The following is a 25,039-nucleotide window of genomic DNA, read 5'->3' on the forward strand; positions in this document are numbered from 1 at the left end:
ATGGATTATTCAAGGCTTTTGAAATTGGTGAGATTTTACTAGAGTTCGGAAAGTTTTAAAATTCCATGCCAACTTTCATGTGTATAGGATTAATGTTGGAAGACAGAAGTTTTCTTCCATCTCTGGATTTTCTCCACACATTTGAAAAGTCTGACACTTCAAAATCCCAGCTGGTGTAGAATTTCCAAGGAGAAAAGGGCCTGTCTATGGACACTAACTGCAGTGACTTGACTGAATGGACACCATCTCACGTATCCCTGGAATAATGTTTTAGCCATTCAGAAGTATTGTTCATCTAATTGCTTAGAATAATAATTTACTAAGGATTGTTAAGGTGTTTTAAAGTTAAAGTGGACATGCTTAAAAAGTTTTTGGCTGTGGTTTTTTGGATGTAGAAATGCCCAGCCTGTAAAGTGAGAATTTCTGACACCATCTTATGACAGCATTACTTTCTCTTTTTATTTCCTTCCCATTTCAAAAGTACCACCCTGGTGAGCTTTCAATTAATGTAGACATCCTCTGTGGCCTTTAACATAGCTCCTTTTAAGTAGAACACAAACATTTAAATAGAAAGCAGACTTACTCCAGATCAACTTTTAAGAAAATCCTCAGTGGGATAGATTTGAAAAGTGTTGAAGACACAGACTACAAATGCTAAGTAACAGACTTCAGAGGGTCACAGATTTTATTGCCACTTGATGGGTTGACAATCTTCAACAATGTTTTTATTTTGTACTTTGAGTGCCATTACAGTTCACAGATTTACTTGTCTCAGTCATATAGAGAACTGAACAAAAGCATTTGCCATGCTGTAGTTTTGTGCATAGAAATCTGGTCAGAAATGGCTGGAACTGGCAGAAAGGTAACTTTACAGTTACCAAGTTGCATATACATATGCTAGTATTGTAAGGCTGTTCCATTATAGCTGCCTGAATCTCTAGCCATTATTTTATTGTAGCAAGCAGAACATATTGGTGTGCATGTGTGTGAAAGGAAGGAGAGGTAACACACAGTCTTTTAGATCTAAGTAACATGTTTCAGGCCAGTCCAGTGTCCTGTTCTCAAATTCTTTGCAGGCTTATTCATAGGTTTTTGAGCAAAAGAAAAAGATCTGACTGCTGGACACATGATTGGCACAAGAATTCATACTTGAAACAGCTTTTGCTCAGTTCTTACCTGCAGTATTACCAAAAGCCTTCAGTTGAGCAGTGGCAATGCTGCCGGCAAACTTAACTGACCCTAGCTGACTTCTAGTTGCTACAGCTCTGAAACAAGTCCTTGTATTGCTGATATTTGGGAGAGCAAATACAAGTGCTTTTACTGGAGGTAGGTGTCAAGTTTTTTCTTGATGTTGTCAAAGCTGTCTGCTCCCATGTAGTCAGCCTGGCCTTGCTCCCATCTTTCTTTACGTTCTTCTGAGGATATAGCTGGTGGTGAAGGTGGCAAATGTGGCATTGCTGCTGCTGAAAGTGATAGGTGGGACACTGCCTCTGTTACCTCTTCCTAAAAAGAAATGAAAAATAAGTGGGAGAAGCACAATTATACGCTACAAAAAAGTGTAAACGTAAAGCAACCAAGCAGAAGGTAAGAAAACTAATGAGATCCCATGCAAAGCAGCAAGCACCATTAATGCAATTTAAAGAGCTATGAACACATAAATAAAAAGAGTATCTGGGTCAATGAAATAGCAGACAGGTAGTTATTTTAAGTTCTTCATACCTCTCTACAGAAGCCACAAGAGAAAGCCAGTGTATAGACCAAGCCCGACAGCTGCAAATAGTTCATTAGAAAGTTGAAATACAGACAACAGAAAGCATAGCTCAAGAATCGATCAGTATGTTTAGTCACAGGGCTAAGAATTTAATTATTGTTTTCTGTATGTCAAGCCCAAGTAATCAATGTTGCATTACTAATCTGCATGCATGAGAAGGCAGAACCAAGTTATTTTAACTGGCAAGATATGTAAAAACATCAGTAAAGAAACACAAAAAGTTTGTAGGTGCACTATTGTTAAGGCTGTTGTAATACAAATTTTAAGACAGTTGGCACCATACTGCCCTTCATTCACCCTCAATTTATCAGAGACAGCAGTTCGTAATGGAGAGCAGATGTGCCCCTGCAGGCATCTCTCTATGGTCTGCTTACTGACTGCAATTTTCTAGAAATTTTCTCTTAAGACAAATAACTTGATGCCAAGCGTAGTGCAGGATATGAAGCTTTGAAAGGCCTACCCCTGGCCTAAGTGCATATTCCAATCTGAATCAACATTTTAATGAAAATTAATAGCACTGTGTCATTTAAAGTTGCTTTAAAAATGCAAGCATTAAATGATGCCTGCTGGAATTTAACAGTGCTCTAAGTCTAAGACATGCCTAACCTGTAAAGGAATCATGAATGCTTCAAGAAAATTCTTCAAACCAGCTACACAGATTTACAAAGTATGCAAATCCATTGTAAAAAACTGACATTAATATCAACCACATTCAGATTCCTTGTAGACTTCTTCAAAGTTCCGTTGAGTGAAAGTAAGAATTCAACCATGCTATTCGGGGTACTGTCCAAAAGATGGTGGTGGGAGTTCAGAATACCACTGGTTTTGATGAGTCTGAACTTGCACAAAACATTTGACCCTATTTTAATGTATGTACTTCCTGTCCTGAAGTGCCTTGAAAATTGATTTGGCACTCTTCTTCATATTCTAGCACTGAAATATGGTATATACATTTGTATTGGAATCTTATATGGATGGATGATCAAGATGGGAAAAAATATCTTTCTGTCTGCATTATTTCTTTGCTCTATAACATTTCCTATGAGCTCTGGGAAAATAATTTTAGGGACATGTAGTCACTGCTAACTGTATTTAGGATGATAGGGAAACATGATTTGACTAAAATGGAGAGATTCAGGAGATAAGGGGTTGTAAATTTATAGACCTCTGTAGTCTATAATCTCCATTCTTGCTCAAACTCTGTTACAGGATAAAGACTTCTCATGTTTCCATTCTCCAAACACCCGTTTTAATTATTTGGTTAGTACTAAAGACATAAATGCAGGCCTGACCATGTTTGTTTTGGCTACCCCATAGCCCCTTAAGAACAGTCTAGAACCTCAACTATTATTTGGTATTCTAATAAGCAGATCAATATGCTGCATTTATGGGGAGCAGACAAAATGTTGCAATACTTATGACTAGTCAGCTCACTAGCTAATGCACAGTTGCAAGCTATTTTTGTAGCAAACATGCTGGCTTCAAACCAACTCAATTCCAAGCCAAAAAAGGAATCTTTTCTACATCCCACATTAACGTAGAGAATGTCCATTTATGAGACATACCGCTTTTACACCAGTAGCTGTATCTTTGATTACACCATGCTGCTGTAATAATGGTAAGATATTTGTGACAAAAGTGTCCCACCACATATTGAGGAACTCTGGATGAATCATTGTGGGATCTTGAGCGTCTTCTTTGACACTTTTTGCTTTGGAGTCATATGTATAATTCCATGGTTTCACTCTGCCCAGAAAGTGTACAACTTTAGCATTCATCCCAAACCTGTCAAAATAAGAGGTCACCTTTATATGTGGGTAAAGTCACAGCATCTAATATAAGAGTGGATATCCTTTATGTATAGATTGAAAGAATAATTGATTGTTTTGTTTAAAGTTAAATACAGTTCAGTTCAATATTCTGTATGGATCTGAATTCTTATGTCTATCAGAAAAACACCTTTACTGGCTTTACCACAGCCAGAACTAGTGATGAAGAAGAAGAAGAGAAGTAATCAAAATCAGTGCCATATTGTTACATCAATTTGCATAATTAATTCAACTTGTTCGACGAAGTCCCATTGGTCATCTTCAGGCTGGTGTTTTCAGCTTCGTGCTTCGAGCAGCCAAAACGTCGCCAAGACACCTCCAATTTTACGCAGGAGAAAACCCGAACAACCAAAGACCTACATATATATATATATATATATATATATATATATATATATATATATATATATATATATATACATACACACACACACACACACACACACACACACACACACACACACACATATACATATATATACATATATATATAACTTATTACTTATTTTTTTTACAACCAAATGCCTACCAACTATCTACCATACTTTAGACATTGCTCTTTCCCCATTTATTTATATTAGAAAATTTGGAAATACTAGCAGGTCAACAAGTCTTAGTAGTATGTAACTATCAAGTGCATGATCCTGAGTTCCTTTATTAATTTGATAGACAGCATAATGGAACAAGGAGTGTTTGAAATTGAAAGAAAACCAGTTCTACAAGATGTCTTAAATATTGTATGTGAAAAACAAGTTGATCTGATGTGTTATTTAATAAATTAATTATTTTATGCATGGTTCATTGACTATCTGTTCAACACTTTCCAACTTTTTTCCTGAGTAAAACATCCCCCTAAATAAGCTATTTTAATCTCTTTGTTATTGTACAAAAATACTTTGTTTTAAATTTTGAGTTCACACCTATATCTGTTAAATACATTCTCCATTTTTAAAAAGCATTCAGTGTGACCATAACAAAATTTAAGCTGATTCCAGGAGCTGTTGCATTTGGCATAGTTGATTATCCTGCTCTAATGGTATGCTGGTATCAGGCATGGCCATGCTTAAAATTTGGGTAGGACTGAGAAGGAATCTGGTCAGATTTTAATTTTTTTATCTATGATATACCTATTTATGAGCTTATATTTCATTTGCACTTTGTTTCCTACTTCAAAGTGGAAGAAACTCATGCTATAAAATTTCACCAATCATGGCCAGAATACCACCAAGACCTGCAAGAATGGAACTGAAGAACTCCATGTAGCGCAAACCTGAATGTAGGATTCTTTGTAGAACGCTTCATGTAAGAGGAGCTGCTTACAATCATAATTACATCACAATTCCATTCACCAAGCCAGACACTTTCCACCAGCCACTGAGTACAATGTATTCATTCCAGTTTGCATGAAGATCCCAAAATAAGGGCTCTAATTTTAACCTGACGCTCAGATCATAAGACACAGTTGAACCTTAATCAATGAAAACAGTGATTATGTCAGCTGTTCTATAAACTCGTCATCATTCAGTGTTGCCTACTGCACACTTACTTCTGGATCTTGTAAGTGGCAGAATTTAAAGACATTTATTTGGCTTTCCCTGAGATGTAAGATATCACAAACAGAGTTTAATACGAAACATGAATACTTCAGAAATGAACATGCTACCAAGGTAGGTTGTTTCAGGAGAAAGTAAGACATTGCCACAGTCTCCATTTTATGGCACCAAGAGCATCCTGAGATTGTGCCACTGAATCCAAAGATTGTTTAACAAAGCTTCTTTTAAAGGTTTCAGCTAAAACATGGGACAAAAATAGCATTTGATCTTTGGTCTTAAGGGCTTCTTTTCATAAGTGAAATGAGTATAGAAGCAAGCTTCTCTTTTTAAATAGGCATATACATTCTGGGGTTTCTGACCTTATAAAACTATATATCTTCTTCCTAGCCCTCTACTATATCCCAGGAACGGTCTCTTGGTTTCTTCATTTTTTTTTAGTAAATTGATCAAATCCATCAACTCCAGAAGATCCACCAATACGTATTTACAATCAGCAGCAGCAAATTTGACCTATACAGGTCCAAATTTGCCTATTAAACCTTCTAAGAGAGTTATCCTGATGAGCAAAGAAAGAAATTCCAATGCCTTCATAATTCAGATGCACTGAGTTCTTCTCCATAATGGTCATTTTTAACCAGATCCAGTTAGTACTGTCCAGTCTTCACCATCAACTCTTCAGGCAAGAGAATTATCTAAGATGGGGAATTCTAGGCAAGCCTTCCTAAAGATTTATTCTTCCAAAACATCTTTTACATCAGAATACCTGAAATTCACTCCTTCCTTTTCAGCACTCTGAAGTACCAATCACAGCTCTTATGTCCAGTGTACTTTTGAAAGCTATCTTGCTTTCAGTCAGTTTTACTTTTTCTCTTTTAGGATAGATTATAGGTCCTTAACAGTAATCTTTCATAATCTCAGAAGGTATTTCTGGAATAACTCCCCAAAATATAAGAGTTAAGCAACCTTTCTGCTACAATACTTTCTTCTAACACTGTCAACTAATTGTGCCTTTTGCTGCTCACATAACAGACAGATTAAATGTCATTATCTCATCCACAGAACTATTCGTTCTTCCAGATGCTACTGTGAGACAATTCCACTTTTTTATTTCAGCTTGGCATGCCTTGATTTTCTTCTCAGTTACATAAACATTTGCAAAGGCCCATGTTCCAAAATCAATCTTGATCTTGCATTTGGTCAAGATATCTTGCCTACATTCTCCCAGCTTTTAGAGCCATCGAAACATGGATTCATTCTTTACATGGCCATCATGCTTTTGTTTTTTTACAATATAAGATAGTTTTGCTTAGATGAACACTTGTATTCCAATGACCTTTTAAAGGAAGTGTTCTTTCCCTTCAGCATTTCATAATAGTCAGATTGAGCTTCGCAATTTATGTATTTATTCAATTTCTATAACTGCCCATCTCAAACAAGTATCTCTGGGAACAAATTTATTAGCCAATTTATTGGCTAAACAGCCATGTTCTCTTCTGATCTACTCTTACTGCACAAGCTGTCTTGGACTCTGCATTACTGATATTGTGCTGGTCTTCCTCCAGCTTAAAAGCTTGCTAGTCTTTCTTATGTGAATCACTGACAATACAGTAAAGAGCTGATTTCTTATCTACAATTGCAGTTCTCTGAATAGTCATCTCTGAATTCATATAACTTCAGTGGGGTTCTGTGCAGTGGCATAAATTCAAAGATAATCACTCAAAGAGCTGTGATGATAGGTAACAGTCCTTTTAAATTTTGCAGGCTTATTCTGCTGAGATGAAATAAAGGAGTGATAGCATAATATTAGAGTGATTTTAATATAACCATCTAATTCGTATTATTCATTCTGGAAAAAAAACTGATACCAACTAAAGTTGGATACAGATGAGTGTCACTTATTATAAGACTCACTATAAACTTGTTTTATTCTCATTTTAGCTATTGGGGTCTTTCCCTTGCCATCAAGAGCAATATAGCACAATTCCTCTCATACTATTTAAGTCTGGAAGCAGTAGTGACACAGAATGAATATCAAATCATACATATTTAATAGTTCAGCCTATTTTGTCTGCATGCATAATCATCTACTTACGCTTTAAATGCTGGGAGGTAGGAGTAAATAGAAATACTGCTTAAGTTATAAATAAATGGGAGATGCTTGCTAATATCTGTAGTTGCCCAACTGCTGAAGAAAGTGTTCAACAGTCCCTGGTCCCCACCTGAAGGAGGAAGGGAGAGAGAAAGAGAGAGAGGTGAGTAAAAAAAAAAGCAATGGTTTAAAAAGACTTTAAAAATCATTTTCAAATATTCTTGACATGCTATACATAAAATGAATCCAGAAAGTCAGAAATGTTTGTGTCTCATCTGAAATATTACTTTGGTAGTTTTGTTGAACAAAATTTAACAAGTTTATTAATGCAATTTAAAATCCTGTTTGGTAATGAACAAGACAGCTTTCCAAACATTTATAATTGATTAATTGAAGTGAAGATGGGCCATCTCATTATTTCAGAAGTATGAATCTTTTTTCATGCCAAATAAAAGTTTTTGCTGGTGGAAATCAGTTTAAAAATTGCTTTACGATGTGTATACCCATTTTTGCAAATTAAAGATATTATTTTTTAAAATTTGCTTAGTTCTAAAAAAAAGAACTATTAGAAATTATGAATATGACCAACAGTGATGTAAATGATTAAAATTGAACCTTTCTGACGAGTGATTTTTTTTTCTTTATTGATCACATCTATCAGTTGTTTTTCTCAATGAAGAATGTGATCATTCACGCACTGATTTTTTTCTGCAAGCATCCCTGACTCATCATGAATTAATATTTAAGGCTTCCAAGCTCTTGGCATCTTATCCAGAATACCAGCTTCAGGAAGCCCAAATGGGGTTGCATATATCAATCTACATTCATTAAAATTATTTTGTGAAGCAACAGACATCAAGTAACAATCATTTGGGCCAAGGAACGGTTTATGTTGCCTAGTTCAGTTTAGCAAACAGAATAGTTAGAATGACTATTGACAACAACAGAATGACAACAGCATTTTAGAAGCAGCCTAACTCCTTGGATTGATCTACAAAAATTAAGAGTGGGGACTTTTAACTTAAACACTTTGCAAAGTTATTTATTCAGTAAGGATTAAAGACTGTGCTATTGCTAGAGATACATCAAAACTTAGCAGTCCATGTTAGGTTTTGGTTGGCTCTATCAGAGAGTCAAGATCAAATATGATTCACGTTTGAAAGCTGGTACACTTGATTTATATAATTTCTACCTTTAAAAAAAAGAGAGTTATCTCATTCATTTTCCAAATCATAAAGAAGTTATCTCATTCATTTTACAAGTCAGAGTAAGATTAGGAATATTCTTTCCGCAGTCCTAAGCATACAGATGGAAAACATTACAACAGCAGTTCTGAATGCATCCGAAGCTATTTGTAATTTCAAATTTGGCAATTCTAGTTGCTGTACCAATTTAAGATTCAGGGCATATTGAACATGGAATGGAAGAGACTCAAACACTTAACATATTTCTAAGGAAACAGCATCTCTGTTTCAATTTCCCACAGTAGAAAGAGTTGTTGTCTGAAATTTGTTCTCAGTGTACCATGGCTATTGCCAAAACATACCCCTTGACAAGATTTTAAGTGAAATTCAACATGATTGCATTCTGGGATAAATTTCAAAATAAATTTAAATAGCCATGGAAGGTAATATTAAGATAATATAATCAGAGGGAACACAAGATTTCTATTTGTGTTTTGGCTTGAGACAGGAACCAGGCAATCTTGTTAATGTAAGCCATCTAGTATCTTTGCCAGTTTAACTAGTGCCAATACTCATTAATTAAGCCATATAAAAAAACCAAGAGTAATTTAGGACTCAACTTTTAAATGACAAAAAGTAGCACAAAAGTAGAGTCCTAAATAACTCTTGCTATTTCATATGTGGATTTCGTTTTCCATCTTATTTTGCACTCCATGCTAAAAGAGGCACAAATAAATTTACTGAAAAGCAACAAAATTTAGACAACCAAAACAGCTTCTTTGGAAATTTCTGTTAGCTTCTATCAACTAACACAAGCAACTCCTAAAGTTAGAAAGCAGCAGGTTTAGTTCACATGAATGAAGCTTTAGAATGTGGCTATTCTTTTGGGAGGAGGGGAGGGAAGAATTTTCCTGTGATAAACTGCCTGCAGTAATGTAACCTAATTTTCACGCATATTTTAGCAGAGGGAATACAACAGTACAAGTGTGAATAATATCAAAAATATGCCCATACATTATACATCTATGCAATGTTTTCATCTCCTTCTACAATTCAATATAGTTCCTCTAAAAAGCATCTTCCACATAATTTTCAGCACAGACACTTCACCCAGAAGGCATTTCCACATTAGGAGCAATTATAGCAAAGCAAGCAATAAAGCAAGATCCTGTTCTATAAGATAACAAGCCTTTGTCTCATGGACTATTTATGAATGATTTCCAAAATACAGAAAAAATACATAGGGTCAGAATCCAGAATGACAGAGTTGGAAGGGATCTTGGAGGAAACCCTATACTATTTCAGACAAATGGTTGTCCAATCTCTTCTTAATAATCTCCAGTGTTGGAGTACGCTCTACGTCTGGAGGCAACCAGTTCCACTGATTAATTGCGCTGTCAGGAAATTTCTGCTTAGTCCTAGGTTAGTTCTCTTTTTGATTAGTTTCCATCTGTTACTTTTTGTTTTGCCTTCAGATGCTTCGGAGAATAGGTTGACCTGCTCTTCTTTATGGAAGCCCCTCAAATATTTGAAAACTGCTGTCATGTCACCCCTAATCCTTCTTTTCACTAGACTAGACAAACTCAATTCCTGCAACTGTTCTTCATATTTTTTAGCCTCTGGTTCCCTACTCATATTTGTTGCTCTTCTATGCACTCTTTCTAGAGTCTCAATATATTTTTTATATCGTGTGACCAAAACTGGATGCAATATTCCGAGTGTGGTCTTACAAAGGCATTATAAAGTGATTCATGTGATCTTGATTCTAACCCTCAATGAAGCCTAGTACTGTGTGGGTTTTTTTTGGCAGCTGCAGGGCACTGTAGGCTCATATTTAAGTGACTGTCCACTAGGACTCCAAGATCCCTTTTGCAGTTACTATTATTGAGCCAGGTACCACCTATTCTATACCTGTGCATTTGTTTTTTTCTTGCCTAAATGTGGAACCTTACTTTTTTCATTATTGAATTTCATTTTTTAGAGAGGGCCCAATGTTCAAGACTGTTCAGATCCTTCTGTATCTTGATCCTATCTGGAGTGTTGGCTATTCCTGTCACCTTAGTGTCATCTGAAAATTTGATGCATTCCTCTTCTATCTGCTCATCTAAATCATTGATGAAGATATTGAAGAGTATTGGGCCTAAGACCCCCACTGCATACTTCCCTCCATGTAGATACAGTTCCATTAAGGACTACATGGTGAGTACAGTTGGTCAGCAATTATGAATCCATCTATGATGATGCTGTCTAACTCACATTTTTCTATATTATTAAGCAATAGATAGTGGTCTACTTTATCAAATGCCTTACTGAAATTCAAGTAAATTATATCCACAGCATTTCATTGGTCCACTAATTTTGTCACATTATTAAAAATGCAGTAAGATTTGTCTGGCACGATCTGTTTTTGATGAGCCCTTGTTGGTTTTTGGTTATGACTTTGTTTGCCTCTAGGTGTTCGCAGATTCGTTGCTTGATTATCTTTTTCAGAATCTTCCCAGGTATTGATAGGTCTGTAGTTTCCTGGATCCATTATTTTTTTCCTTTTTTGAAGATGGGAACTATATTAGCCTGTGTTTCACTGAAAAAGGTCTGTTTTTAGATTTTTTTTATCCTGCTTTTATTATAGTTATAAATAATTCAATATGGCTAACTTATCTAATACTCCTTCCTCCTCCTATTTTCCCCACAAGACCACCCTCTGGGGGTGGTTGTGCTGAGAATGAATGATTGGCCCAAAGTAACTCAGCTGGCCTTCACGCCTAAGACAGGACTAGAACTCAGACTCTTGGTTTCTAGCCTGGTGCCTTGACCACCAGATCAAACTGGATTTTATTCAATTTTTAACTTATATTTTATTATAAATATTATAAATGTTACTATTTTTATTACTCAGAAAAATAGCATTTATTTATTTATTAAATTTATTTGCCACGATTCTCACCTACAGGTAACTCCAGGTGGCTTACAACAGAGAACCAGTTTCCTAATTCTCTGCAAAGAGAATCAAACTCAGTGTCCCTTGAGCCAATATTGTACAAATTAACTTCCTGCAATCTGTACCTACTATTCTCATCAGCCCCAAACAACATGGTGAGGAGTGATGGGAATTATAATAGAAACAACACTAAGGAAAGGCTACTTCAACTTTTTCCATGTTATGCTGTTGTTTTCTGCATGTAAAAGATTGTGGCCTAATTGTAGAGATCAAAAGCTCAAAAAAATCATTCTCCTTCAGGCAAAGGATTATAGAAACAAATAGAAAAACAGGCCAAAACATTACAGTACATTCTTACTATCTGCAATGATTTTCTTCTAGATTCTAGTTGGCTATGCCTTTATTTTAGGCAGCGGTAGCTGCAAAGGGTCAAGTAAAGTACTGTTTCATAAGTGAGTCTTTTCTAGTGAGCCAGCCCAATCTTCTTTGGAATTCAAGGGAAGGGGTGGGGTGGAGGAGAGAGAAACTATCTTTTTAAAAACCACTATTTTTATTTTTGTTGCTTTTAACTACTTCAGCAAGTGTTACGATACTCTTGGAAGTTTCAAAGCCTTTGCTTTCAATGGTAAATATGCCAACCTGTTATGGCAAAAATGATTAAGTAACCTTCTTTCCTTGAGTGCTGGACATCTGTACTTGAGAGACAGGCATGACCAAACCACATCAAGTGCATTCACAGCAATTGTCAAAGCAGCAACTTGCCCTCCCTGTTCCATTCAGGCATTTTCTTACCTAGAAAGATTGGTGGGAGATAAGATGGTATTCTTTTGAAAGAGTCTTGCATGGAAAACTGAAACCTGTTCTTTGGAAAATGTTCCAAATTCATAATGTCTTAAGTTTGAAATGCCCTAGTTTGACCTCACTGAAAATACTCCAATGCCGTTCCAATCATTTTGGAAGTGTTCAGAAATGAAATTAGGGTTGTTTGAAATTGGAAACACTTCAGGACTGCTTGGACCATTTCTGAAAGTGGGGACAACTACTATGGAGCTGTAGCATACACTTTAGCTACTCTTTTATTCTAAAGTGTAGGACAGTGGTGGCGAACCTATGGCACGCGTGCCAGAAGTGGCACTCGGAGCCCTCTCTGTGGGCACACACACTTGTCGCCTCAGCCCCGTCTCCTCCCACAATCCTCTCACTAGCAGCCCCCCCGGAGAGTCATCCCTGGGCATGGCCACGCGAAGCAGCGCAGTCAAGGACATGGTAGCCGGGCAGTGGGGACAAGACTCCGCCCTTGCGCCGTGTGGTGCGCAGAAGATACTGCGGGGCACGGGCGGAGGGCATGGCTGCCATGGCGCTGTTGGACTGCCTGGGTGATCTGTGGTGGGCCGTGAAGGTGGTGGGTGACCCAGCGGGCATGGTGGAGCGTGGACGGGGTGGGGGGTGGTTTTTGGGCACTCGGTCTATAAAAGGTTCACCATCACTGGTGTAGGATATATAATTGATGTGCTTAAAGTACCAGAAATCAGATTCTGGGCTTAGGTTAACAAGAAAACAAATTCTGACTGATAGGACAACCAGCAACATAACTGACCTAATTACTTGGAGATGCAGCTGAAAGCTTCCCTTTGCAAGGTTGTATTCAAGCAGTAGCTAGAAGCAAAGGGGTTTCTGCAAGGATGCGGGAACCGGTCTTGATGACTTAAATGGCCTCTTTAAACTCTGATGCTAGGAATATTCTTATCAGGTCTTCTTTTAAGAAAGATCAGTAGCAGTGTGCATTTATATTGTTGCCAAATGGATGTTGTGGTTCATTATGCATTTATCTAACCATGTATTATGGCTTGAAATATAACACTGGTTTGTTGTTTTCTAGAAAAAGCAGAATACATTGCCCTATTCAATATGCCATTAGGTAATGACTCTTGATCTGTCGAAAGACTATCTATTTGCAATTCTTATTGTAATCATATACACACAGATGATTTACTGACAGATTGTCCACTTCCTTTTTACTCCATTTGTAGGAAATCTTATTAATATTTCATACATTCAGGTCCATTGAAATAAAATCCCATCTACTGAAAGCTTCAGAAGTACACCATTCTATAAGCATTACACATTTGCTGCAGATTTGTTTTGAATAATCTGATTTAACATATACCCAGACTTTAAATAAAAGATTTTCATATCACCCAGATAAAATGAGATACGTACCATCAAAGCTGCCTTTCTCGCTGGCAAGTTGTAACAGTTGATTGAATGTTTCAATGGAAGGCCTATAGACGAAAACCCCTGAATTGAAACAGTCAGGCCAGCCTGGATCTGGGGCTGCAGAAAGTTCTTCTCTTTCAAAAAGTTCATCGATGTTTGACAAGACCTAGTAGGGAAGATATGGTTTGCAGGTACAAGTGTATTATTCACCAGCAAAAGAAATGGTAATTTCCTCTAAGATACATTGTTATTACATTGTTTAGACCTCCTAATGTTGATAGGGTTTTTTTTCTGGAAACTAAGTTAATTGAATGCATTTCAATTCACAATCCATTTTCCTTCCCCAGTTTAAAGTTGTTCTGAAGAATCCTGTCTATATGGCAAAGAAAAGATATAGAAATATATCCATCTACATAATGGATATATTTCTATATCTAGCACTACCCCAAAATTCTAGTGCAGTCTGACTTTTTCCTTAAATCACTGCCTATTATCAACAGGGCAATTAGATGCATAAAAAGTAGATGCTTTTAATGCAATGGATGAAGCCATAATTTACTGTAACAAAGTATGCAGTTTCTACATATGTCTATTTATTTAGCGTAGGACAGTGTAAATGGATAACAGTAGTAAAAATGTATAAAAGGAAAACAGTGCTATGGTACATGTATGATGGATATATGTAGTCAATTTTGTAATGTATGAGGAATTCAAGAAATTTTATATATAAGCTATAGGTTGTACTTTAAAAGATGTTGATTCATGACAATGGAATAAGTATTATATATATTAATACCACATATTTCTGAAGAGGGGCAAATCTAAAGCATCTCACTGACTCACTATGTGCCATACAAATTACTATTCTCTAACATGAACTGAAAACCAATACAACTAAAAAGGATTATCAGCAGCAAGAAAGACATACCATTGTATCTGCATCCATAAACACACACTTTGAATACTGTGTTAGTTCCCAACAGTGGAGTTTTGTCAAAGTAACACCAAGTTCAGGCCTTTTCAATAGTGCAAGATGGGCTGAATCACCACTGTCCAAAACATCCACCAGCTTTACTTCATCAAAGACCTTTTCTAAGATTGTCCTATTGAAAGGAATGGTCATGGTTTACGTCAATATTCAATGCCACTCACACTCATCCAATAACTGTCTACACTATCCCTAGAACCTGTGAGAAAGCAGACATATTTCTGCAAGAGCCTATAGGAATTTGCTTGAAATAGATTCTTCTGACAGCAACTGTTTATCCCCTCTAGTATATTTCAAACTTAAAGTGTACAGGAATGCAGACTTGAGATAATGCACTTGAAAGGTGGTGGATTACTAGTACTGACAGGCTCTCAGAGCTACACGAATAGATGGGTCAGAAAGACCTACACTCTTGATAAGTCAACTGGCTATTTTAAAACTAAAGAATTATGGAGTTTTTAGCATTTATGGGATGACTTCTGGGCAATAACCAAGAATATACTAGGGTTGCAGAACATACCCATAGAAAACTGATAAGGTTTGAAAACTTTCAAAAATATTAACAATAACTAATCATTGAAAATGATTCAGCATTTGCAAAAATGGAAAAGGGGTGTACTGAAAAAAGAAATCCAGATAAACTGAGTTCTAGAATAGAGATGTAACCACAGAGCAGGAGCAGGAAACAGTGGTGGTGGCTCTAAATTGTACCAACAAAATTTATCTTATTTTGAAATTGAAATTTCTAGTTAGCCATGTTTACACTAAACAAGAATAATAGTGTTTTGAAATTTTAAGTCTAAAATATTTAATTATTAAATCACCTCTTAAAATTTAGGGGTCTAAAAAGCCCTAACAATTAATAGTATGATGTACAGAGACCTTTTATACTACTGCTCTCTTTTCAGTTACTCAATACAAAAGCAGAAGTCCTGGGCAACTGGCAATACTGCAGTACTTCCTCTCTACCGGTTTTACCCTAGATTCTAGGATGATTCACGGTTGTGCAGGAAGGAGCTAAAAGACTTACTGTCACTTCCCTACAGATCACTGCTGCTTTATAGCTAGATAGACCACTTTTGTCCAACTGCCCATGAAACACATGCTGAAGACGCTTAATTATGAAAATTCTGGCATAATTTTTGCCTTTAACGTTTCTCCTGGAATTGAAGGCATTTTTACCACATTTATTTAGACTGGAGTAAGTTACAGAGTAAGTTCTCTGTAAAAGTTCAATTTATGTAAAACTTTAAACAAATTTAAACACCCTGCCCTCCATCAAAAAGAGAGACCTTGCATAGCATTTGATACAACCGCTAAAGATTTAGCACAGCAAGCCACAAATCTCATATATGCAAATATTTGAGCAAGCTGGAAAATGTAGTGAAGTTTCTTATATCCTTAGCAAAACATTTAGAATTCAGGCTACAACTTAAATTAGCCTTAAATTAAGAAACAACTATGACTAATTAAACCTGCTAACACACTAAAGCTATCTTAGTTATCCATATATAAACTTGTCTTTCTTGTTTACACTAAGAATAAGTAGTCTAATGTCTCATCTTTATAAACATCCCCAGTTGCTAAAATCTTGGTCCTGCATTATTTTCAACATCCATTCTTATGAAGCAAAAAATCTTTCAACTACGTTCAGAGAAGATGTTAAAGCCCCAATGTCAGCATCTGGGTTGTTTGCATAGAATCAATTTGTCTGCTCTTCGTCCAACACAAGACCCTTCTCTTTACCCCATAGTCTCTAGACAATCCTAAAGTCAAAGGGCCTTCAAGGGCAATTTCCAATGAATATAGAAATTAAGAGCCAGGAGAAAAAAAACTATTAATATACACATTAATTCACTACTTAATGATGGCTAGAAAGAAATAATAGTTCCAGGCAGGTTCAGTTTTATTACTTTACAAATAAAATGCTGATTAGTTTTTTCAATGGAAACTATAAAACATTGCTTGTTCCATTTAAGTGAAACAGAAAATATTACTTAAACTATGAAATGACTATTCACATTATTTTTATGTATGATTCGTCTTAACAAAAGATGGCTTAGCTATGCTCTTAAGGGAAAGTTCACCCAGCTGCATTTATTTTTAATTTATTTTTAACTAAGCACTCACTTGACCTTCGGGTGCACTTTTTCACTGGGGCTGGATGACCATAACACATCAGGCAACTCACCTCATTGCATCAGATACATGGGGAGTGATCAATACTGTCAACTTCCTTGTCGTTCTGTAATTCCGTAGCGATGATCCAAGGACAAGTGCTCCTTTTACATAGGAATCATTTGTGGCTAGTGTCACAAAAGATTGGTCTTAAGGAAAAGAGATATATATTTCATTAATATAGAAAAGATCTGTCACTGCCTATAGTGCATTCTTAGGACCCATCACTCCATTTTATTCTGGCAGTAGTTCCAGAAAGATAGGATTTATGTTTTAGGCTAAAAAGAATTACTGTACTCATACAAGTAGTCCTTGACTTACAATCACAACTGGGATGGTTCCTGTCATAAGTTGAATCAGACCAAATTTTATGACAATTTTTACAGTGGTTAAATAAATCACCTTGGACATTAAGTGAACCACATGGCTGTTAAGCAAATAATGCAGCCATTAAGTGAATCCAGTCCCCCATTGACAAAAAAGATTGCAAATTGTGATCACATGACCATAGGTTGCTGCAACCAGTTGTAAACATGAGCTGGTTGCCAAGGGCCTGAATTGTGATCACATGACTGCAGGGGTGGTATTATAGTCACAAATCTGTGTACAAGTCGTAAATTATTTTTTCTGAGGTCATTTTCGAATGCTTGTTAAACAGTCGTAAGTTGCGGACTACCTATATATCCAAACAGCATGAGACACTTGATTGCAAGATAGGTGGCTATATGACAAATAAATAAAACATTTTTTGAGGGATCACAAAGTAAAATATTGCTTTTCTATGGGTTTCAAAGAAGCCTTTGGCTGATCAGTTTAGGAACGTACTAGATTAGGGAAGAGGAAGGTAACCTGGCATTCTGCCACCACTTTTGGCTTTGGCAATACAGCTGGGGTTGATAATTACTGCCATCTGCAATGTTTAATATTAATTGCAAGTCCCATAGAGAAGTACATCTATTGCACCCAAGAAAAAGAGCCTTCTCTATGGAATGTTATTACCTCAAAAATAATAAACCTCTGTGATACTTTTCTGAAAGGTCTTGAAAACATGGTTCTGTCAGTGGGCGGACCTGGGGACTCCCGGTTGATGCAGAGCCAATCAAGCAGCTGGTTTGATTATTGCCTCTGCGGAGTGAAGTGGGGTGGGGTACTATACTGTACTGTTCTGTACTGTGGATTTTTAATTTTGCAAATCGGCCAGAGACCTTGGGTTATATAAAATATGTTCATTAAATATATAATTTTTAAAAAATAAAGAAATCAAAACTTATGCATATCTTGATGCAGTTGATATTTACAATTACCTAACCAATAATGTTAAAACATGCATATTGTAAAGTCTTACCTGCAGGATAAGACCAAATGTCATCCACTGATAGTAATTTAATCCTAAGAACACTTTTCTTTCCTGTCTTTACTGGACTAATGTAGGAGTAAACAATAAAATACATAACCTTGAACAGAAAACATTGAAAGGGACATGCTCCCCACACATTACTGGGATACGATGTCTCCTTTTGTGCTGTTGTAGAGTTATACTTTTGTGGAGCTGAAACTATCAAGCTTCGTATTATCTGGAAATGGGAAACTTCTATGTCAGTGAAATTATTAGGAAATCTGTTTAGCAATTCAAATTGTGCAAGATACACAAGTTTAACTATACATACCAAATGGATTTCTAATTAAATATATTTTTGCATGAGATTCAACTTAGTGGGTTGCAGTACAAATAGCTCAGACCTTCCCATCCATGTAGTACTAAAATAAAGTTTCTACAAATTCCTTAATTTCTCCGCATGGAACCATTATCTAAGTTTACAGGCAGGTTACAGCAGACCAGCCTAGTCTACTACAATGCCCTCCTTAGGCAATGTCCACATGTTTATATGTATCCAATTTTGCAACGGAATATCAGAACTGGTTCTTTGATCATCTCCGAGTATGTGTCCTGAGATGTCTATTGTAAGCAGGCTGATAAACTCAATATTGTATTTTAATTCCTTATTCATTACTTGAATATATTTACACAACCACCTTGCCCATCCAATTGTAGTGGTTGTGTGCCCAGGATTGGGTTCGGAGTGTAAATATATATTTTTCCCATTATAAGCTTCCATAATCAATTGCTCTGTTGGCTGAAAAGAAAACATTTGAAGATGATGCAGTGGTGGTAAGGGAAAAAAAATACTTTTTACATCTCAATACTACATCTTCATTATGAACAGCTAATATATTTGAGACAAAGCTTTGCAGACCTTAGCCTTCTACCTGCTAAGCAAGTCATATGACATCTGGAAATTATTATTCAGAGGAATGTAGGCAGCTTAACATGGAGATATTTCTGCTCTACAAGTAGCTAGCAACTGAAATATAGATGAGAGCTTCAAACTAGCTGATTCAGTGTTATTATAGGTTGGATACGAAAGTCTTGTCCTTTCAACCTGAAAACCTAGCTAGAATTTGTGTTATTAGAGTCTGGACAATGTTCTAATTAAGCTAATGCTAATTTTATTTGCCAATGGATATGTACTCCTTGCTGCTGAAAGTTAAAGTGTGATGAACTGGCACTTGTAGTCTGTAATTATCATTTAAGAAAGGATGAACAGCCAGTCTGATGCAATGGTTAAGGTGTTGGCCTAGAAACCAGGAAGCTCTGAGTTCTACTTCTGCCTTAGGCATGAAAGCTGGCTGTGTGATCTTGGGCCAATCACTCTCTCTCAGCCCAACCTACCTCAAAGGGTTGTTGTTGTGGGGAAAATAGGAGGAAGAGATATTATATATTTGCTGCCTTGTGTTACTTATAAATTAATAAAGATGAGACAAAACACAAATAAATGTTATTTGCTCTTACTAAAGAAAGATAAATTGAATGTTAATTCCAAATTGGTAATGTTTAGTCTTCAATATTTTTCTTAGTTATTCAAGACCAATGCTGCTCAAGAACTTCATGCAATTGTATAAATGTTTATAAAATGATTTTGTAGAATCAATCTTTTATTGAGGACCAACATAAAAACAAGAAAAGAAAGACTTCCAGAAACAATCTAACAACTTTACCATATAGAAAATATTGATTTTATTAATATATATTAATAAATTTGTATAAACATAAGATACTGTATAAAGATGGCTGCTATATTAATGCCACATTTTAGCTAAATCAGTATTACTCTACAGGATGAGTATGGATTATATATGATTATACTAAAATAACAAACCAATACAGCAATGCAATACAACTCAGATCACTAATATATTTTTGAAGAAAATTTGACAAAATACACATTTTATAAAATTTGCTGGCATAAATTGGGGGCTCAATTGCTTAGAAGGGTTTATCAGCATACACAAGTTCACAATAGATAACAATCAGAAAATCTGATATAATCCAGCAAACTCTTATATTTCTGAATATATACTAAACCTGATGTACTATCAGACTATTTATTATTTGCACATAATTACTGTACATATAACCCAAAATATTTTTCCAATTTAATATTTCTAAAGCTGTTCTTTTACCCCAAAGGTCATTAGTAAAACCACTTTCGTCTTTGGGAAGATGTGATGAGTGGTTTAAGGCAAACCTATCAATATAAACATAAGAATATTACCCGAGAATGTGCATTACTTACACCAGTTTATTATAACACTACCACAATAATAGGTTTTAAGTCCAATTTCCATTTATTACTATATCCACACACATTTTGGAAAGATCAAGACAAAACATAATTTAACTTAAACTCAAGGCTATTTAACATTGGCCATTACAATTGTTTGTGCCTTTTACCACTAGTTGTCAGGCCCAAGCCCAAAGATGACACAGTTAAATCCAAGCTAGTCCAATACTTTATTTGCTTACACCTAACAGACAACATCACAGCAGGCTAAACTATAATGTTCTAACATAATAGATATATCCTAAGAAATTCTAGGGTGTGGCTACTTTGAACCTCTTCCTCTCTCCCCAAACCTCCTGGACTGCTCAGACTCTTATTTTGGGCTTCTCATTGGAATGTTCTGGGTCCTCCTTGGGAAACTGCAGTGCTCCTGCTGAGATCTCCCTCCCCTCCCCAATTCCTTCTCTTGGTGTACATTCTGTCACACTAACCTCTAGAGAAGCAGATAATAGCCATGTACAATGTTTCACGACACCTTGTTTTCAGCAGGTGCAGCACTTGGCTGACCTTGTCTGGAAAGGAGGGTCAGACTTGATTAGTATTTGGATGGAAGACCATTGGGTCATTTTATGCCTGTAGGTTAAACCACAACACAACTTGCAAGAAGGCAATGACAAGGCTACTATATTAGGAAAACTACATGCCCATGTCCATGAAGTCATCAGAAGCTCAAGGTGATTTTTTAATAAAGCACCCTTAAGGTTATGCTGCAATTCAGAAAATGAACAAGTGCTTCAAAAATGTTTAATCCCTGACACCTGTAGTTAAATGGATTGGGCAGCAATAATGAAAAGAGCATTGTAATTGTTTTTATAAGGTCTACTTCCCAAAGCACACAATACAAGATCAGACTATATCCTGACTCAGCACAAGATAACACGCATGCTTGAAACCAAGTTATATAATTTATGCATAGAAGCATACCAGATTTGAATTGGATTATGTGTGTGTGTGTGTGGGGGAAGGGGATGTTAGGGTTGATATTAAGAATAGATGAATGCAGAAGGCAAGGCCTCATTCATAAAATTAATTAAAATGAGAAATGCCTAGGCCTTCACAGTGAATGCTTATGATACTGATTAGGTAAGTAAGAATCTTAACAGCTTACATTGATCAATAGGCTAAACTCTCAAAGTAGAGCTACTTGTGGCAGAACAAAGTTACATGTAAACATTTAGCACACTATGTGTTATTACAGGCACACCTACCCAAGGTTTTGAATTGTGTTTCTCCCTAACAAGATAGCATAGTCAATAAAGGCCAAGCTTTTGGAGAAACTAACAAGAACAAAAATGAAAGGATGACACTTGGTGGAAAGAAACCCAAGTGCCACAATGAGTAGTCCCTTTGGGGATATGTTATTCTCATCTACGTAACCTATGCAGCTGGCATTGTGGTTGGATGGAAGAAAGTTCTTCTGAATAATTTGCAACAGTAGATTCCTACTTCTCATTCAGTTCTTAGGGCTCAACAGCAACACACTTGTGTATCAACTTGAAAGTGAACAGGCCACAAGTTTAAATGTGTATTATTAAGAATTCACCATGGTTCTGTGATAAGGTTCCCAGCATGTTTGGACTATAGGTATAGTTCCCATTTTGAAAATAGGCTCAGGCTCCCTCCAATTGGTATTGTACTATATTGAGTTAGTGATTGTGTTAAAGTATCAAATTAAAAAAATTATATTCTGATTATGTCCCCAGGGATTTGACAGAATGGTTCTTATTACTTCTACTTACCACTGTCATTTTTGGGGAACAGGTGGATAGCCACCAAAATTATTTCTTTAAAAAGCTTATGCAGCTGATTTATAGTCCTGAGATGTTCTGGAGCTCTGCTTGCGATACTTCATCTTACTTTTAAATTAAATTTATGAAAATGCAGAGGGGACAGAGGGCCTGATGACATTAAGGAGAGTGTCTCTGGCCACTTTGGCATGGTGGAGCCTCACCCTACGACCCCCAGGACTACTAGAATAGGAACCTACAGAGGTTGCAGTATCTGCAGAACTAGATAAGAAACACAGCTAACTGGCCAATTCTATCATAGAGCAGATTTATAAATTTCAAACATCTAATCTCATTTACATGGTGCCTCTTCTATCCAATTAGGTATTTTTTTTTATCAGCCCAAAGAGAAAAAAGAAAAAAAAACCTGACACATTATCGACCAACCCCATAAAACGGTCTATCTATGCCCTCCGGATTTGCACGAGCGATACAAACAAGGCTGCCGCTTTAAGAGAAGATACCCAAGGAAACATGCATATGTGCGCGCAGCATATACGAATTATAAGAGTTAGATTCCCCATCTGGCCGCCAACGCTTGTCACCCGCACGTGCCCCAGACATTGCTCCGAAGACCCCCCAAAAGAAAGAGGGCGGACGCTGACTTGCACTCCCTGCACGCTACCTCCCGGGAAAAGGCTCACGCGCCAGCCTAAAAATAGGGGCCGCCATGCGTAAAACAGGGCAGCCGAGGTCTCCCGAGGACGAGCGCTCCCGCAAGCAGCCTGGCCCAGCGAGCGCCGCTTTCGTTTCCTTCGCAGGAGCAGAGCGTCGGGAACGAGGAAGTGCCGCAGCTGCTCCGGCTTGTAAGTCACTTGAGGCTAGACGATAACGCTGGACCCGGGGCGAACTGGGCGGAGAAAAAACCGGGAGAGGAAACTCGGGCGGATGTATGACCCGCTCTCCGCAACTGACGACCAAGCCGGCGCGGAAAGGACGCGCCGCCAGCCTCCTTCCGGGGAAAAAAAAAAAGCGTCATTCGGGCTTACCTGCCATAGTGCCGCTGTCAGTCTTCCAGCCTACCTCACCAACACCCCCTTTCAGACACTCGCTCCCTTTCCGGAGTGCCACCTCTTATATAGGGCAGGCGGAGTCCGGCAGAAGGGGCGGAGCCTCTAGAATGGGCCAAAACGGGAATGCCTCCTGTGTGTGTGGGGGGGGGGGGGGCGTACTCACGCTTGCGGTGTACATGGGAAGGCGCTTTAAGGTGGAAGAAGATACGGTGGCTTGCTAGCTAGAACGGAAAGAGAAAGGAAAGGCTGCATCCTTGTAGAATAAGGTCATTTTAGGCTGGTAGGGAAGATCCGAAATCCTTGGAGAAGGGATACGTTCCGGGAACTTGCTCGCTTGAATGGTACCCACTATAAAAAGCACAGTCGGGTAGCTGCTCTGAAAACTTTGGCCAGGGAAAGCAGGCCTGTGTTGGCAGACACGTCCTCCTGTAAAGTCATGTGGACTAACAACTGTATGGTGTGCACAATTTTCTCTAGTCTGAGACCTGCTAGGTGTGTTTGATTACAGTTCCCATGATTCCCAGTTATTATGTAAATTGGGATTTGTCCAATAGCCATGGAGGATATTTGTTTGGGAAGGACTCCACTGTTGCAATTTGCTTAAAGAAGACATGGTGCATCTTTTCTAGATCACACTAGAATAGGTTCATAGTTCTTCAGTTTACACAGTGTATTAAACCACCAGGTAGTTTGAGCTTACTTGTGTGAGCCTATATCATAATTTAATTTATAAACCCATTTCTGCTGATGTGGATAATGCCTTCATTCTTGATGTGGATAAAGTCCAAAGTCCAGCTTTTTAAAAATGCTAGATACCTGTACTACTTGAGAGGTTGTTGGAATTACAGGATTTCTGAGGCTAGGATGGATGATAAAGTAATAATAGAGGCTCTCTTGAAAAGTGTTGGATGTTTTGCTGGACCACCTCCTAATGATAATCTGTGCACAAAATGTTTCATTACATACACACAAATATGTACATAGTGAACACTGGCGTTTGAAGAAGCAGGGTAGAAAGAGTATTGAAGCTTTTGAGCTTTGGTACTGGAGAAGACCCCTGAGAATATCACGGATAGTCAAGGAAACAGTGTTGAACAAATTTACTTACATTAGTGTTCAATGTACAAATGATCAGGCTGAAATTATCATATTTTGACCCTATGATGTGAAGGCCTACCGTAGTTCTCTGGAGAAGGCTGTAATGCTGAGAAAGGTGGAAGGAAAAAGAGTAGCAGCAAGGTAGAAGGACTCAATTACAACAATTTATTTACTTATCAAATTTTAAAATTGCTCATCCCCTCACAGAGGGATAGTGATAGTGCACTGTTGGAAGAGCTGAAGGGATCTGGCAGGGGACAGATCATAATAGAGAAAAATCTATCTACAGGTAATCCTTGACTTACAACCATTCATTTTGTGACCATTCAAAGTTACATCAGAACTGGAAAAAGTGACTTGACTGTTTTTCACACGACTGTTGCAGTACCCCTATGGTTAAGTGATCAATTTGGACGCCTGGCAACTAGCATGTATTTATGATGGTTGCAGTATCCTGTGGTCATGTGATTACCTTTTGTGACCTTCTGACAAGTCAATGGGAAAGCCAAATTCACTTAACAACCCTGTTGCTAATTTAAAACTATGGTGGCAACCATGTTGCTAACTTAACAACTGTGGCAAGAAAAGTCATAAAATATGGCAAAACCAGTGGTGGGATTCAGCTGATTCACACCACTTTGGCAGAACCGGTAGCTAATTTTTTGTTGCCCAGGCCCAGAATGGACGTCCGGAAGCAGCATCCACACAGAG

At 37.2% G+C, this 25,039-nt stretch overlaps 1 protein-coding gene across 3 annotated transcripts; it reads right to left on the reverse strand.

The window, feature by feature from the left end:
- Nucleotides 1-667: 667 nt before the first annotated feature.
- GYG1 (glycogenin 1) lies at nucleotides 668-23,349 on the reverse strand. 3 transcript variants are annotated; one of them, XM_039357942.1, is made up of 8 exons: nucleotides 23,207-23,286; nucleotides 20,862-20,942; nucleotides 16,761-16,896; nucleotides 14,510-14,684; nucleotides 13,585-13,747; nucleotides 7,246-7,372; nucleotides 3,337-3,556; nucleotides 668-1,503 (listed from the first exon to the last, which is right to left on the reverse strand). In XM_039357942.1, the coding sequence occupies exons 1-8, from the start codon at nucleotides 23,211-23,213 to the stop codon at nucleotides 1,318-1,320; spliced, it is 1,095 nt and encodes a 364-aa protein (XP_039213876.1). In that variant the 5' UTR covers nucleotides 23,214-23,286; the 3' UTR covers nucleotides 668-1,317. The 3 variants fall into 3 exon arrangements, with proteins under 3 accessions (XP_039213876.1, XP_039213875.1, XP_039213877.1); XM_039357941.1 differs by lacking the exon at nucleotides 23,207-23,286 and adding an exon at nucleotides 22,700-22,796; XM_039357943.1 differs by lacking the exon at nucleotides 20,862-20,942 and having other exon boundaries at nucleotides 23,207-23,349.
- Between the last annotated feature and the right edge of the window lie 1,690 nt (nucleotides 23,350-25,039).

This window comes from Crotalus tigris, unplaced genomic scaffold (assembly GCF_016545835.1).
Source record: "Crotalus tigris isolate CLP2741 ecotype Arizona unplaced genomic scaffold, ASM1654583v1 scf7180000018970.2248101, whole genome shotgun sequence".
Lineage (NCBI taxonomy): Eukaryota > Metazoa > Chordata > Lepidosauria > Squamata > Viperidae > Crotalus > Crotalus tigris.

Coding starts and splice junctions, on each gene's coding strand:
- GYG1 (XM_039357941.1), bottom strand. CDS start 22,781: ATGTCTGGGGCACGTGCGGGTGACAAGCGTTGGCGGCCAGATGGGGAA. Junction 20,943..22,699: donor TTCGTATATGCTGCGCGCAC/ATATGCATGTTT, acceptor CCTCCTTTCCAG/ACAAGGTCAGCCAAGTGCTG. Junction 13,748..14,509: donor TTATGGATGCAGATACAATG/GTATGTCTTTCT, acceptor CTTCCCTACTAG/GTCTTGTCAAACATCGATGA.